Source organism: Rhinolophus hipposideros (genome assembly GCF_964194185.1).
Source record: "Rhinolophus hipposideros genome assembly, chromosome: 20".
NCBI classification, from domain to species: Eukaryota; Metazoa; Chordata; class Mammalia; order Chiroptera; family Rhinolophidae; genus Rhinolophus; species Rhinolophus hipposideros.
Window position 1 is genome coordinate 40,517,922 of NC_138066.1, and position 13,878 is coordinate 40,531,799.

Here is a 13,878-nt window from a genome sequence, read left to right on the forward strand (position 1 = left end):
CTCTCTCTGTCTCTCTCTCAATAACCAATCTGATAACCGAGACTGCTACCAAGTGACTAACAAACGGGTAGTATATATAGTGTGGAGACACTGGACAAAGGGTGATTCACGTGCTGGGCGGGATGGAGCGGGACAGCGTGAAATTTCATCACACTACTCAGAACAGCATGCAATTTAAAACTTATGAATTGTTTATTTCTGGAATTTTCCATTTAATATTTTTGGAGCAGTTGTCCACAGGTAACTAAAATCATTAAAAGCGAAAACCACGGATAAGGGGTAACTACCTTACTGAACGTTGCACAGGAAATAGAGGCTAATATGTCCCATTAATGAGTCTCTGAAGCAACAACACTGGCTGAATGAAAAGATGGGAATCCCACAGGCTTTCCTAGCTTGTCAAACAGAGATGAATAGCACAGCAACCAGGAATTATTGCCAGCTTAGTGGGATGTGACAGCACATTTTCTTTTTTGTGAGTAGAGCAACTTACTCAGCTTTCTCTAGAGACTTTCAAAAGCAGATAGGTCTCCACATTTGGTCAAATTAGCACTAAGAGTCTTCTATTCTCTCAGTCATAAGAACCCACCGCTGTGAGACATGTATTCACTGTAGCATATTTAGTTGGTTCTACCACCCAAATTTTACTTGTAAGTATCCACTTACTTCCATCTCTACTTACATACCCTAGGCTCGCACATGGGCTGCTTCAGCCTCCTAACTGGTCTACCCTTTCATCCATTCTCACCAGCAGCCAAAGTGATTTTTAAAAACACAAATCAGACCATGTAACCTCCTGAAATCCTTCAAACGGTTTCTTGTTGGGGTTAGAATAAAATCAAAGCCAAGCTCTGTATTACAAAGATAGCTTCTGCCTACCTCTCTAAATTGAGCTAATTGAGCTCTCTCTCATACACCATTTCCTGGTCATAACTGGTCATCTGCCAGTTCCTAGAACTTGCTAAGCTCCTTCCCACCTCTAGGCCTTTGCACTTAACAGTTCCCTCTGTCTCGACCTCACTTTGCCTCACTCATCACATGGCAAAATCCCTCACTTCTTCAGATTTCCACTTAAATACCACCTCCTCAGAGGGACTCCACTTGTCACCTTATCTAAGTAAGTTTCTCCTGGTGTTCTTTAGCAGCCTTTTTACTTTTCTAACTCTTACCACAATCACTTATTAATTCATTACAGGTGAGTACTCCTTTCTGCTTTACTTTCCCCTGTAGAATGGCAGTGAGCTCAGTGAGGACAGAAACATTTTCTGTCTTGCTCACCTTGGTCTTCCTAATGATTCATAGAATGCCTAGCACACTATGAGCACTCAGTAAATATTTTTTTTAAATATAATGAATTAGTGAACAAAGGAATGAGATGTGGTATTCATTTTAAGCTTGCAACCGAAAATATTTGAGAAACTCTTCTCACAATGTGTTGTTCACTCTGTTACCACATGTCAGGAGTAAGTGAAGATATGCATTTCAGCAAGCAGTCAGTGAACATTTATTACGTAATATATTCAAGGCTCTGTGTTAAGCACTGCAGGGCATACAAAAATAAGTAAGATAGATCCATCTACCAGGACTTACAGCTTAGTGGTTTTAACAGACATATTTATAACTAGCTATAATTCAAGGCAGAGCGCTGTACCAGTGGCATAAACAAAGAGCTACAGGACATGGAAAAGGAAGAGAAAAGTGATAAATCTTTCTATGCCTACTGTTGGTGTTTCAGACTGTGACAGTTCAATGGAGTCGTAGCTCTTTTGCCTCATGAAGCCCTGCCAACTGTCTAAAGACTTCATTGTCAGAGGAGAGATGTCCATTTTCCTAGGGCCAGTGAGGCATTACAAGAACAGAAGGGCAGTAGGAGACTGTGAGGCAAGGTGGGACAAAGCAGCAAATCTCTCCAGAATCTGTTTTAAAAATAAATAATGCTCTTTTATCCATTTCTACCAAGGTAGATGGTGGGCATACTTAGAGTCTACTACTAGGGTTTACTTTCATCAGGCTCCTTCATTTCCACATTGAATACGTGAGACAAGCTGACTACAAATATATGTTGTATTCAGATTCCATGAGAAAACCATGAGCAGAACATGCCAAAGCAGTTACTGACTGATAAGCTGAAGAGGAAGGAAAGAATTTTTGCAAAGTTGTGTGGGTGTCATTTGCTGAGAATTGATGGCAACAAGCAGACTGTGAGACAGCAATCACCAAAGTTTAACTGCAGGCAGGATTTTTCAGATGAGAGGTGAAAAGATGAGAATTGTCAATCTATTCTCAATATTTGAGTCAGAGTCACACTCATTTCACAGTTGAGCAGTGGCAACAGAGATGCTTGCAAATTCAAGGTTGAACTGTGCAGTGAATTGGAAAATGGTCTGGAAGTCCTGGTGTTGCTCTTCCTGGAACCCATCTGCTTAGCATTTATTCATTCGTGAAGCATTTATTAAACTTCTACTCTGCACCACTCTGCTCTACACTAGAGAAGCTTAGGTGAGTAAGACACCCCCAGCAGTAACATCTTCACCCTCTAGAGGGAAGTCAGTCACATAGCGACCAACAATAGTGCCATAGTACAAAGGACCATGGGAACCTAGACACGGAAAAAGACTTTGCAGAAGAGGTGATATCCAAGCTCAGCCTGAAAGGATGAGTTGCTTCTGTTAAGCAGCACTGGAGTGGAGAGCTCTGTAGGCAGGCAAAAAATAAGTAATGGCAGGAGCAAAACCAAGTGTGAAAATATGAAGTACCTTTGGGGAATTGTGAGAAGCTGTGATTAGAGAATAAAACACATGGTCAGAAAGAATGATCGGAAGTGTCACTTGAATGCCATGTTTAAGACTTTACAATTTGTTCTGTAGATAATAGGGAGTCTCTATAACTTTATGAGGAGGAGGAGACAATGATCAGATAACTGTGATGATGTGAAAAAATAGGTCTGGCAAGTGGTGTGTGGAAGATGGGTTGAAAAAAAGGAGAGACTGTAGGCAGGGATAGTAGTTACGAGTTTTATAGCAGGAGTCTAGGTGAGAGATGCCAAGACCTGTAACATGAGAATAGAGAGCAAGGTGTATGTGGGAGAGACATTTGGGAGATACTCAAAAGCACTTAGTCTTTTTTTTATGTGCGGGAGGTAAGGGTGAAGGGATCAGAAATTACTTCAACACTTATCTTGAGTGATGGCGGGTAGTGAAGCCAATGACCAACAGAGTGCATTCTGAATGGAGGCGGAGTTCTAGCACAGCCAGAGGCAGGAGGAAGGTGAGTCCTGTTTTGGAGAGGTTTATAATGAATTGCCTCCAAGAGAAGATGAACAAACATATTTAGACATGTGACTTTGGAAAATAAGAAAAGAAAGCTTAGGCATGGAGTTACGGATTGAGGAGTTACCAGCAAATAACTGACAGTACAGACCATGGGACTAAACAAAATCACCCAAGTTAAGAGTGTAAGGAAGTTTAGAGACATGAAACAGAATAGTTATATTTAAATCCTACGGAAAAAATGATGAACCAAATAATAATTTACAAGGGTCTTATTAGTTAGAAGGTGAAATGAAAGAAAGGTCATGGAAGTCAAAGGAGATGTTTCCTGGCCAGGTCTGAAATGATGAATATAATTTCTGTCTATATTCCATTGACTCAGTCACATGACCCCACTTGAATGTGAATGCAAGGTCCCTGGCAAAGGAGCCGCTTCCCAACAATAGCTCTTGTCTGTGGAAAGGAACACAAACCTTTTGGAGGCAGCTATCCATCTGTGCCTCATAATTCTAACCTCACTAGGTCTCTCTAAATAATTCCCCACGTTTACTTCTGTAATACAAAGTCATTCTATAGCCACACACATTATTTCTGCCCAAATTATAAGATAAGATAGGCTGTAGCTTGTAAGCAAGCAATTCCTTGCCAGCCGGTTGTAACTATGACATCCAAGCACCACACAGAGGAATAGCAAAGCACCTCAGAGTTTCTTGGAAACACTAAAGTGTTGTATACGGAGTTTGTCATTGCAAGAGCTAATGCAATCTTGTGACTACACATTAGTGACTGACTAGAACAATGGAGAAAACATCATGCTGGAACTATTTGAGTCCATTTATTAGCATGTTTCAGTGCTACAAATAGAAACTAAGACTAGCTCTCTCCCTGGGATGCTAAGTGAAAATCTATGAGAAAAACAGACATGGTGCCATTGTATGTATGTTTTGTGTAAAACTGTCATTCAAGTTCCAGACTGGAAAGGGAGGGTGATTCTTGCCTTAGAAAGGGTTTTGGTTTTCTTTTTAAGAGACTTCATAGCCGTCAGCTCTTGAGCTATAGGAAACAGGATCACCCTGTAAGGGCAGCTCCTGACTGCCTTGTAATTCGGAGTTGTCCAATGTGAGTGCCACTTGTCTCCAGTAATCCCTAGGGAGGGGCTACTGATGCCTGCAGATGAGGATCGAGATGCGATCTATTCTGGATACTACCTCCTCTGCCTTTTGTCAGAGCACATATATCCAGGATCGAGGAGAGGAGGCAGTGCTGGGGGAAGGGTCTTCAATTCTGACCCGGGAATGAGTCTCTCCTAAAATATCTAAAATCAAATATACTTTGTATATAAGTCCCAATATCCTCCTGAAAACCTCTGTTCTACGTGAGAAATTTGTATTCCTCCTGAATACAAATTTGTATACCTTATTTCTTAGGGACTGGTTAGCTCTGTCCTTATCCCCACTCTGCCTCAAGTTACACTACCAAGTTTTCCCTCATTGACTAACAGTGAATGGCACCCATACCCAATAAGTTTTCTCTGATTGTTGGGTTTCTGTTTTGGCTGTAAAGGTGGTGGAGTTAAGGTGTGGAGGGGTAAGGATATGGGGTTAAGGGTGGAGTATCACATTTCGCTTTGCACACATTAAAGATTCAAGTTCTTTTTGATGAGAATTTATGGGAGACGAGAAAAATGAGCTACCTCAGTGCATTTTTATGGCCAAAATTCACAGAGGGGTGGATTCACTTAACCCCTGACAGCAATGTTATAGTCATTGAACTATCTTCTGTGTCACAGAATTCTGTCCCTAAGGAACTCGACATGATGGGGAAGTTTCGTACAAGGTCCTAAGCTGTTAAGTGGCAAAGCTGGATCTGCCTGGCTCCAAAATGCATGCTCCGTCTAAAATACCCAAAACTCATTGTGACATCTTTCCGGTAGGGAGACACCAGTGAACTTGATTGAAAGCAGCCTTGATTCAAAGCCACCGCTTTTATTTTTTTTTATTTTTATGATAGGCGGTATTTACTTTTATTGTTATACTTGATACTATTATTGAATCAATCAAGCTACGCTACAAATTAGAAGCATACAGTGTTTAGGGAGGAACTTTCTATTCTACATTCCTATTACAGCATAAAAAAGGAGAGGAAATAGTGTGTCAAAGTTTTATGAAAGGCCACCACCTTTTGATTTGAGTGGTAACTGAAAACCTTTCTATCTAAAGGTGTCTCCCTAGGGACAGCCGAATGGCTCCGTTGGTTAGAGCTTGATCTCTTAACAACAAGGTTTCTTGTTCAATTCCCTCATGGGATGGTGGGCTGCGCCCCCTGCAACTAAGATTGAAAATGGTGCCTGGACTTGGAGCTGAGCTGCGCCCTCCACAGCTAGATTGAAGGACAATGACTTGACTTGGAGCTGATGGGTCCTGGAAAAACACACTGTTCCCCAATATTCCCCAATAAAAATTCCCCAATAAAAATTTAAAAAATAAATAGTAAAATAAATAAACAAATAAAAAAAAAAAGATTCAAGTTCTATTGAGCACACAGTCATCTTGCAGTATGTTTCAACTCACGGCTAATGTTCGTTCCTTTAGCATAGCACTGTGCTGGTTGCTATGGATATAAAAGAAATGTAAAGCACATTTCACTTAATTCTCACCACAGTTCTGAGAGAGAGGAATTATTATCCCTGCTTCACAGAAAGGTCAAATAGATTATCCAAGGTTGTGAGTCTTACAAGTGACAGAACTAAGATTTGAACATAGGTCTGCAGGATAACTGTGAATCACAAAGTGATCTCATTGTATAAGCTATGTGGAAATAATTCTTCTGCCCTCACCACTGCCCCCACTTTGGGCTTTATAATTACATATGAACCCACATTAAAGTTGACTTTGTTTATTATCATCTTTACAGAGAGAAAACATAATTTTGTTCAGTCATGCCTGAAATCATGTCACACTGACTGGGGCTCTCTTTCTTAACTAGTCTCTCCAAAATGCCAATCAAAAAATGACAAAGCTAACAGTTGCTCATGTTAAATATGTTAAGAATTCAGAGTTTATATTACACAAATTAATATATTATTCTTCATTGGTTGACTTCTTCACACCAATTTGCTCAGAAATGAAAACCAAGTTGCTAATTTTGTCAGCATGGTAATGGAACTAGGTTTCAGAAGGCCCTGGGTTCTCATTTCATCCCTTTTACATCCTAGGCGTGTGAGCTGGGAATCTGTCCTTAAATCTGGCTGCGTCTCAGTCTTCCACCGTATTAGTAATATTTGCTCCTGTGCCTATAGTACCCGTGTTTGTGAGAATCTAAGCAAGTGTTAAAGTATTTCAAAAACCACAAGGTTGTGTACAAATGTAAGGTATTACTAATTATTTGTTCATTCTGCAAATAAGTACTCCTACTACCTAAGAGTACGTATGTGAAAAAATCATGGCTTCTATGCTCCACACAATCTAGCGGAAAGACTGACACGCAGAGGGCTGCAGTAGGTGCCGTAATGGAGATGTGTACCAGGTACAACAAGAACCTAAGGGAAAGTACCCCTGACTGTCTGGGAGGACCAAGGAAGGAAGGCTTCAGAGGAGATGGTGTGAACTGAGACTTAAAGAATGAGAAATCATTTGCCTGATGAACTAAACGGAGAGAAGAATTCCAGGCAGAGGGAAAGCGTGTTTGAAACTCTGAAATATTTTACTCTGCCTGGAATTAGAAGTACAAGGTAAGGTGGTCAAGACAGACAAATGGACAAAGGACAAATTATAGAGAGCCTTTGGTACCATGCAAAGAGTTTAGATTATGTATAGGAGGAAATATATATAAAGCCACTGAGGAATTTTGAGCAGAATTGTGATCAGGCTTCTACAATGTAGATTATTGGCATAGGCCAGGGAGCAGGCTGTGGAGAGAATGAGGCCCTTGCCATTATACAGAAGAGAAAGTGAAAAGGGGAGGAGAAAACTGCTAGGTTTTATGCCTGAGTAACTGGCAATATTTTAAAAAATAAAAGTCTTAAGGGGATTTGGTTTTAAGGAAAGCTTCAACTTCAAGCGGTGTCATTTGACAGGTCCTATGAAGGTAGAGGGATCCAGCAGGCAGTTTGATAGGCAAACAGAAACCTCAGTGGTAGAGATGTGACTGTGGGAGCCATTCACATTGAAGTGAGAGTTGAAGCCAGGAGACTAGATGAGAGCTACCTAAGAGAGAAAAACAAATGGGGGATAAAGCAAAGCAATTACATCACTGAAGGAAACTGGAGGAAAAGTCTCAGGATGGCGTCACAGATGTCAGGAGAAGAGACAGTTTCAAGGTAACTAGTCAACAAGACCTAATGCTGGAAAGAGAAAATAAAAAGAAACAAGATCAAAGGCTAAAGGAAAACCATAAACCACTGGTGACATAAGAGAGTAGTGAGACTAGGAGTCAAAAGGAGGTGAGTTCAGGAGTGAGAAAATGATAAGAAAATTAGAAATAAACATTCGGACTATAGGTTAGCCAGTGGCAACATGTTTTATCATAATAGTAAGGTACAAATGGAAGTGCCAGCATATAATATAAATTGCTATTACCCTTTGTGTCCTGAATACCACAAGCTTTCAGTCTAATGAACTGAAATCATTCTTTTATATATTTTATTTTATTTTTAAAGATTTTATTAGGGAAGGGGAACAGGACTTAATTGGGGAACAGTGTGTACTTCCAGGACTTTTTCCTAAGTCAAGTTGTTGTCCTTTCAATCTTAGTTGTGGAGGGTGCCGTTCAGCTTCAAGTTGTTGTTCTTTCAGTCTTAGTTGTGGAGGGCGCAGCTCAGCTCCAGGTCCAATTGCGGTTGCTAGTTGCAGGGGGTGCTGCCCACCATCCCATGCAGGACTCGAGGAATCGAACTGGCAACCTTGTGGTTGAGAGCCCGCGCTCCAACTGAGCCATCCGGGAGGCAGCTCAGCTCAAGATGCCGTGTTCAATCTTAGTTGCAGGGGGCGGAGCCCACCATCCCTTGCGGGACTTTGAACCGGCAACCTGTGATTGAGAGCCCACTGGCCCATGTAGGAATCGAACTGGCAGTCTTCGGAGTTAGCAGCACAGAGCTCCAACCACCTGAGCCACCGGGCCAGCCCTGAAATCATTCTTTTATTAATGTAATTTGCTTGTACCCAAAAAGAAATAAACTACCGTTGTCACCCTCATCTTTTTCTTGGCCTGTGTTGTTTGCTGTTACTCCTGAGTGCCTGATCAACAACAACAAAAGCAAGCACTATTTTCTATAGCTGGCTGAAATGTATACTAGAGAATTGCAGACCTTTTACCAGGATTTTTTAGTTATGGTAGTAAAAGGAAAGCACTGGGGCAAAGCCAATTCTTTGTCACACTGAAAATTCATTTCTTTGTCAGACATGAGCTTTTTTTCCTTAGTAGGCATGGATTCTCACTAATGGCCTGAAGCATAGGTAGTGAATCAGAGGCCTGTATTCAGAACTTCTAGTCACTACGCACAGCCATGGATGAGTCACTTAAAGTAATAATTCTTACACCAGGGAGACTACAGTAATAACTGGATAGGACTTTGAGAACTTGAGATAGGGCACTTTGTAAATGCTTCTCATTATCTTCTAACTTACCTTTACTCTGTTAAGATAGCCTACCAACTAAATTGGGCTTTCAAGGGATAAATGAAAGTATAGTAGCAATTTCCAGATTTTGTGAGTGTGAAACACTAGACTCGTACCTTCAGATGATAGTGATGATTCCACGCAGGCTACACTTGTCTGAGAATCCTCTCAATTAAATAGCTTCCTTTCCATTATGGTTAATCTTATCCAATCAAATAAGGTGGCATAGAATCCACTAGAATTTGGAAATTCTGTGAAGCTCAGGTGTAGAACATGGTAAAATTTTATTTTAAAGTCTTATTGGAATGAAATCTCTGAGATGATGTCTATAAGATGGACGCCCCTCCGGGTTCCATCTATTCTCCAGGTTCTTTACTGAAGCTTTAAAATTTTTTTAAAAGAAGAAATAAAAATGTGTTTATTTTTCATGCTTCGGTGTGAGGTATGTTCAAATGTTAAACCTGGCAGAGTATCAGTGTTAAGTCTGAGAGAAAATTGTCCGGTAGACATTTGGGCCTCCTTTCAGGGAATTGGCACCAACAAAATTCACTTGCTACTTTTTCCTTCTGTTGGATTAACTTACTAGGTTTGAAACTGAGATAATGGTTTCATTTCCCTCTTCTAAGACGCTCCAAATGAAAGGTATAGAAGAGTGGTGTGACCAGAGGCATAGAGAACTCTGCCGACTGACTACTAACCTGGTGGGGAGTCGAGAGACAGTTCTCACAGGCCAGAGCCAATGTGATGAGAGCCACATTGGGGACTCGGTGTCCTTTCTATAATTCCCAGTTTTCTCTCGCTTCCAAAGAACTTTATTGAGAATTTTTATATGCAATACACTGTGTAAGGCACTCTGGAGAATATAAATAACTCAGAATTTCTGTCATAAACGTAAACAGAAATACACACATAACTTGTATAGACACACGCGCACATGCGCGTGCGCACACACACATACATACAGAGGGTGCAAAAAAATGTATACACATTTTAAGAAAGGAAAACTGTATTAAAGTTGTAATGCTCAATATATACCGATAACAAAAGATGAATACAAGTTACATTTGATTTCTGCAATGACAAGAGGTGCTCAAAGTGGTTACCATCAGCGTCCAGACACTTCTGATTATGGTGAACTACTACTTGAGCAACGCTGACCAAAGTGTCCACTTGTATACATCTTTTTGTATACATGCATATGGTATAAATGCGTACGTCACACTTAAAGTAGTGTATTATTAGTATGCTTTGAGCTGGAAGAAACAAAATTCCAACTCAAATGGATTGAGTAATAAAGAAATTTATTACGTCATATAACAAGCGATCTAACATTAGGACAGCTTCCAATGCTGTACAGTCACGGCTCAGACTCTGTTTTTCTACAATTCTCTTAGCTTAGTCCTTCTGGCTTGGTCTTAGGCCAACTGCCCACATGACTACAAGAAGGCCCCAGGAGTTCTGAGCATCATGGGCAGAGGCAGAGGTTTTCTCTTTCAGAACAGATTGGGGATCTGTTAGCAAGGAGATAGCAGGGAACGGATGCCGTCAGGAAACCTACAGTCTAGCAGAGGAGAGTGTATGTGGCAGTGTGGTAGGTAGTGTACTAGAGGCCCCTACATCTATAGTGGTCATACCAAAGAGAAAGTGCTCCTTTTCTCCATTGGAGTGAAAGGGTAGCGATCAGAGAAGACTTCACTTGGGGAAGAGGTGGTTAATCCAGCTGGGACATGTTGAATTTAAGGTATTATGGAACCTCCAGGTGGAGAAATCCAATAGATGTATATTGATTTAAGGCTGAGAAGTCTAACTAGAGAAAAAGACATAGGAAATAGGTGGTGATGAAAGCCCTGAAGATGATGAGTTAATCCAGAGGACAAACTAGGACCAAAAGTGAGACCCTAAGGAACACTGACATTTAAAGCATGGGTGAAATGAGTTAACAGGGACAGAAAATAAAAATGAAAATCTTTTAATACCATCTGTGTGTGGGATGGGCATAAGCCAACTGCGTATAAATGACATTTTGTGGTATTCACACATGTGATTTGGGTAAAGGACTGGTAAAAGCTAAGAACCTTTTAATACCCATTACTTGCCCAGTAGCAGGTGTCCTTCCCTAAGAGACTGATTGAATGAGAAAGTTACAGCTAGACCTGAACAGTGCCCCACCCAAAGCAGAACTGGGGCATTAAAATTTCTAAAATGAATCTCTTTTTCTTTGCAGGAGTGGTCACACATTACTTGCCTTCTGGTTTTCCCGCCAAGAGGGAAAACTAAACCGACAGCAGACTATTGAACTGGGACATCACATCCTCAAAGCGCACATTTTTAAGGTAATTAGAGAAGTTGGAGGCTTTTTTCTTTCTATCTCCAGCAGGGTTTCCTTTAGCACTGTGTTTATGAAGCTACTGTTATTCCAGTGTAGTCCTTGCTTTCTGAAATTGTTTTGTTGCAAAGTTGGCCTGTTTCTCCGTAGGCCTTTGGAAAGAAAACCACATTTGTCATCTCCCAGTTTAGCAGATTGCTAGGCTTTCCAGGAAATGTACGTGTGTAATCATTTAGATGAAAAGCATATACATATGTACATGTATATTCCATGTATGACCTACAATCTCTTGAAGACAGTCATATTGTAGCAGTTAGTTTTCACAGTGTCTAAAAACATCAGTGTCTAAAAACATCACTGAGAACAGTTACTCTTTCGGCTTCTTGTAATTCTGTGTTTCCCCAAAAATAACACCGAGCCAGACCATAAGCTCTAATGCGTCTTTTGGAGCAAAAATTAACATAAGACCCAGTCCATTAGAGCTGATGGTCCGGCTAGGTCTTATTTTGGGGGAAACACAGTTGTTTTAGTGAAGATTTTAATATTTGTGGTGCTATGATTTTCAAACTATCTGGAACCAACAATAACCTTCTTGGAGCTACTTCCCCCATTCTCTCCAAATCATAATCCCAGTTTTTCTCCCAGTAGTTTCCAAACTTTTAAGAACTATAGCATCAGCTCCCCTGTCTCAGCGTTCACAAGGCTGGACTGGAGGACCAAGAGGAGGGCACACATTCACTGTTGGGCACGGTTGCATGCGTTTGTTTCTTCAGCATTTACTGAGGATTGTCCTGGGGATTATTAGGGATACAAAAACAAAAAAGATACAGCCCCTAACTCAAGGAATTTATCATGTTGATAGCATGTGGGGTAAAGCACAAAGATTGAGGAAGTATGTTCTTCTGATTTTTCTAGCATACAGTTTGCCAGCATTCTGCTCCTTTCAATCCCTACAATCTTTTTTAGACTGCTTTTCCTGCCTCAGGATTGAGAAATTAAGGTATTTTAAACAGTTTTCTGGGTTGGACTTCCCCCAGGAGATACTGTTAAAGATAAAACAGTTCTCTTCAGAGAGAAATATGGCATTAAGGTCAACTCCAAGCACCTAGCAAATTCTTCCCGGTATATAAGCCAGAGCAGCCTGTTCATCAGATGGACACCAGTGAAAGGCAGTAACAGGTCCTTTATTTGACTTGTAATTATCTTATCTAACAAATCACTGTACCAAAACATGACCTTACCCAGTGACCTTACTCAGTGGGAGCAGAGTGGGACTAAAATAACAGGCAAGGTGTCTGATTCCAATTTCAAGGGACCAAAAAGCATCTGCTACTTATGTACCTTCTGAGATCATTACCCTTCTGTTAGATAGGAAAGGAACTTAACTTTTGAGCATCACCACTTTAAACACTTAAGCTTAGCGTCACTGTCTGCCTAGGATCAGATGCGAAGTTTATGCCTGTCTTTTCTGCACCATAAACACCACATTAACAGACAAACGATGCGAAGTTTTGTTTGACCCAGTGTGACTTTATTCGATACGTGGAGACCTACATTTAAACCGTGCACTCCTGTCATTGACACAGTTTTATCTTGTGTTGCTACAGACAACATGGTTGCCTGAGATAAGAGTGGCTCCCTGTGTGATTCAGAACATAAATACTCGGGGGCACAGCATACAGCGATGACATGACTGTGAGCTGAAGAATGTAGACTTGGACTGTGGTTTTCCTGATGCAGTGCTTTCAGGGTCATTGAAATGCAGAGAGCTCCCTGTTGATAGTTGTCTTGACTTGCTGTTTCAAGTCAAGTTGTTGTCCTTTCAGTCTTAGTTGTGGAGGGCGCAGCTCAGCGCCAGGTCCAGTTGCCGTTGCTAGTTGCAGGGGACACAGCCCACCGTCCCTTGCAGGACTCGAGGAATCAAACTGGCAACTTTGTGGTTGAGAGCCCATTGGCCCATGTGGGAATCGAGCCAGCAGCCTTCGGAGTTAGGAGCATGGAGCTCCAACTGCCTGAGTCACTCACTGGGCCAGCACAAAGATTTTCCCCTTTTAAATTAAAGAAAATAAAATTAGCCATTTTAAGTGACTATCTCAGTGGCATTTCATACATTTACAGTATTACTGTTCAAGTTTTTGTGTAACATGTCTCAGTTCTCTTGGATCTGTATCTAGGAGTGGAATTGATAGACATATATTAACTATGTTTAACATTTTGAGGAATTGCCAATCTGTTTTTCAAAGTGGCTTTACCATTTCACAATTTCACCAGCAATGTATGAGGGTTCCAGGTTTTTTCAAACCCTTGCCAATACTTGTCAGACATTGTCTGTCTTATTTTAGCCATTTTAGTGGGTATGAAGTAGTTTCTCATTGTGGTTTTAATTTGTATTTCCTTAGTGACCAATAATGTTGAGCACTTATAATTCTTTTGTAATCCTCTAATTGCCATTTAGATCTTTTCTAGTCTATGAAAAGAAAGGAGGATGTTTGTGAATTGTGGCCAGAGAAATTTCAATCTAGTTTGTTATGCAGGGTGTTTCACTGGGTTGGGTCTAGTCCCTGGAAGGATTTCTGAGTTCTCTTACAATCAGCTCCCTAAATGCTGCCCTTTAAAATGTTCCTTTGATTGGTCAATTTGTAACATTTCTTATCAGAACAGAACTATT

General features: G+C 40.8%; 1 protein-coding gene across 10 annotated transcripts in view; it reads left to right on the forward strand.

The window, feature by feature from the left end:
- Window positions 1-13,878, forward strand: part of TANC2 (tetratricopeptide repeat, ankyrin repeat and coiled-coil containing 2) — a 266,923-nt gene that overhangs the window by 220,415 nt on the left and 32,630 nt on the right. For all 10 annotated transcript variants that reach the window (XM_081027315.1, XM_081027317.1, XM_081027318.1 and 7 more), the window contains one exon: window positions 11,109-11,217. In XM_081027315.1, coding sequence (XP_080883441.1) covers window positions 11,109-11,217 — 109 coding nt within the window. The remainder of the gene's footprint in view (window positions 1-11,108; window positions 11,218-13,878) is intronic.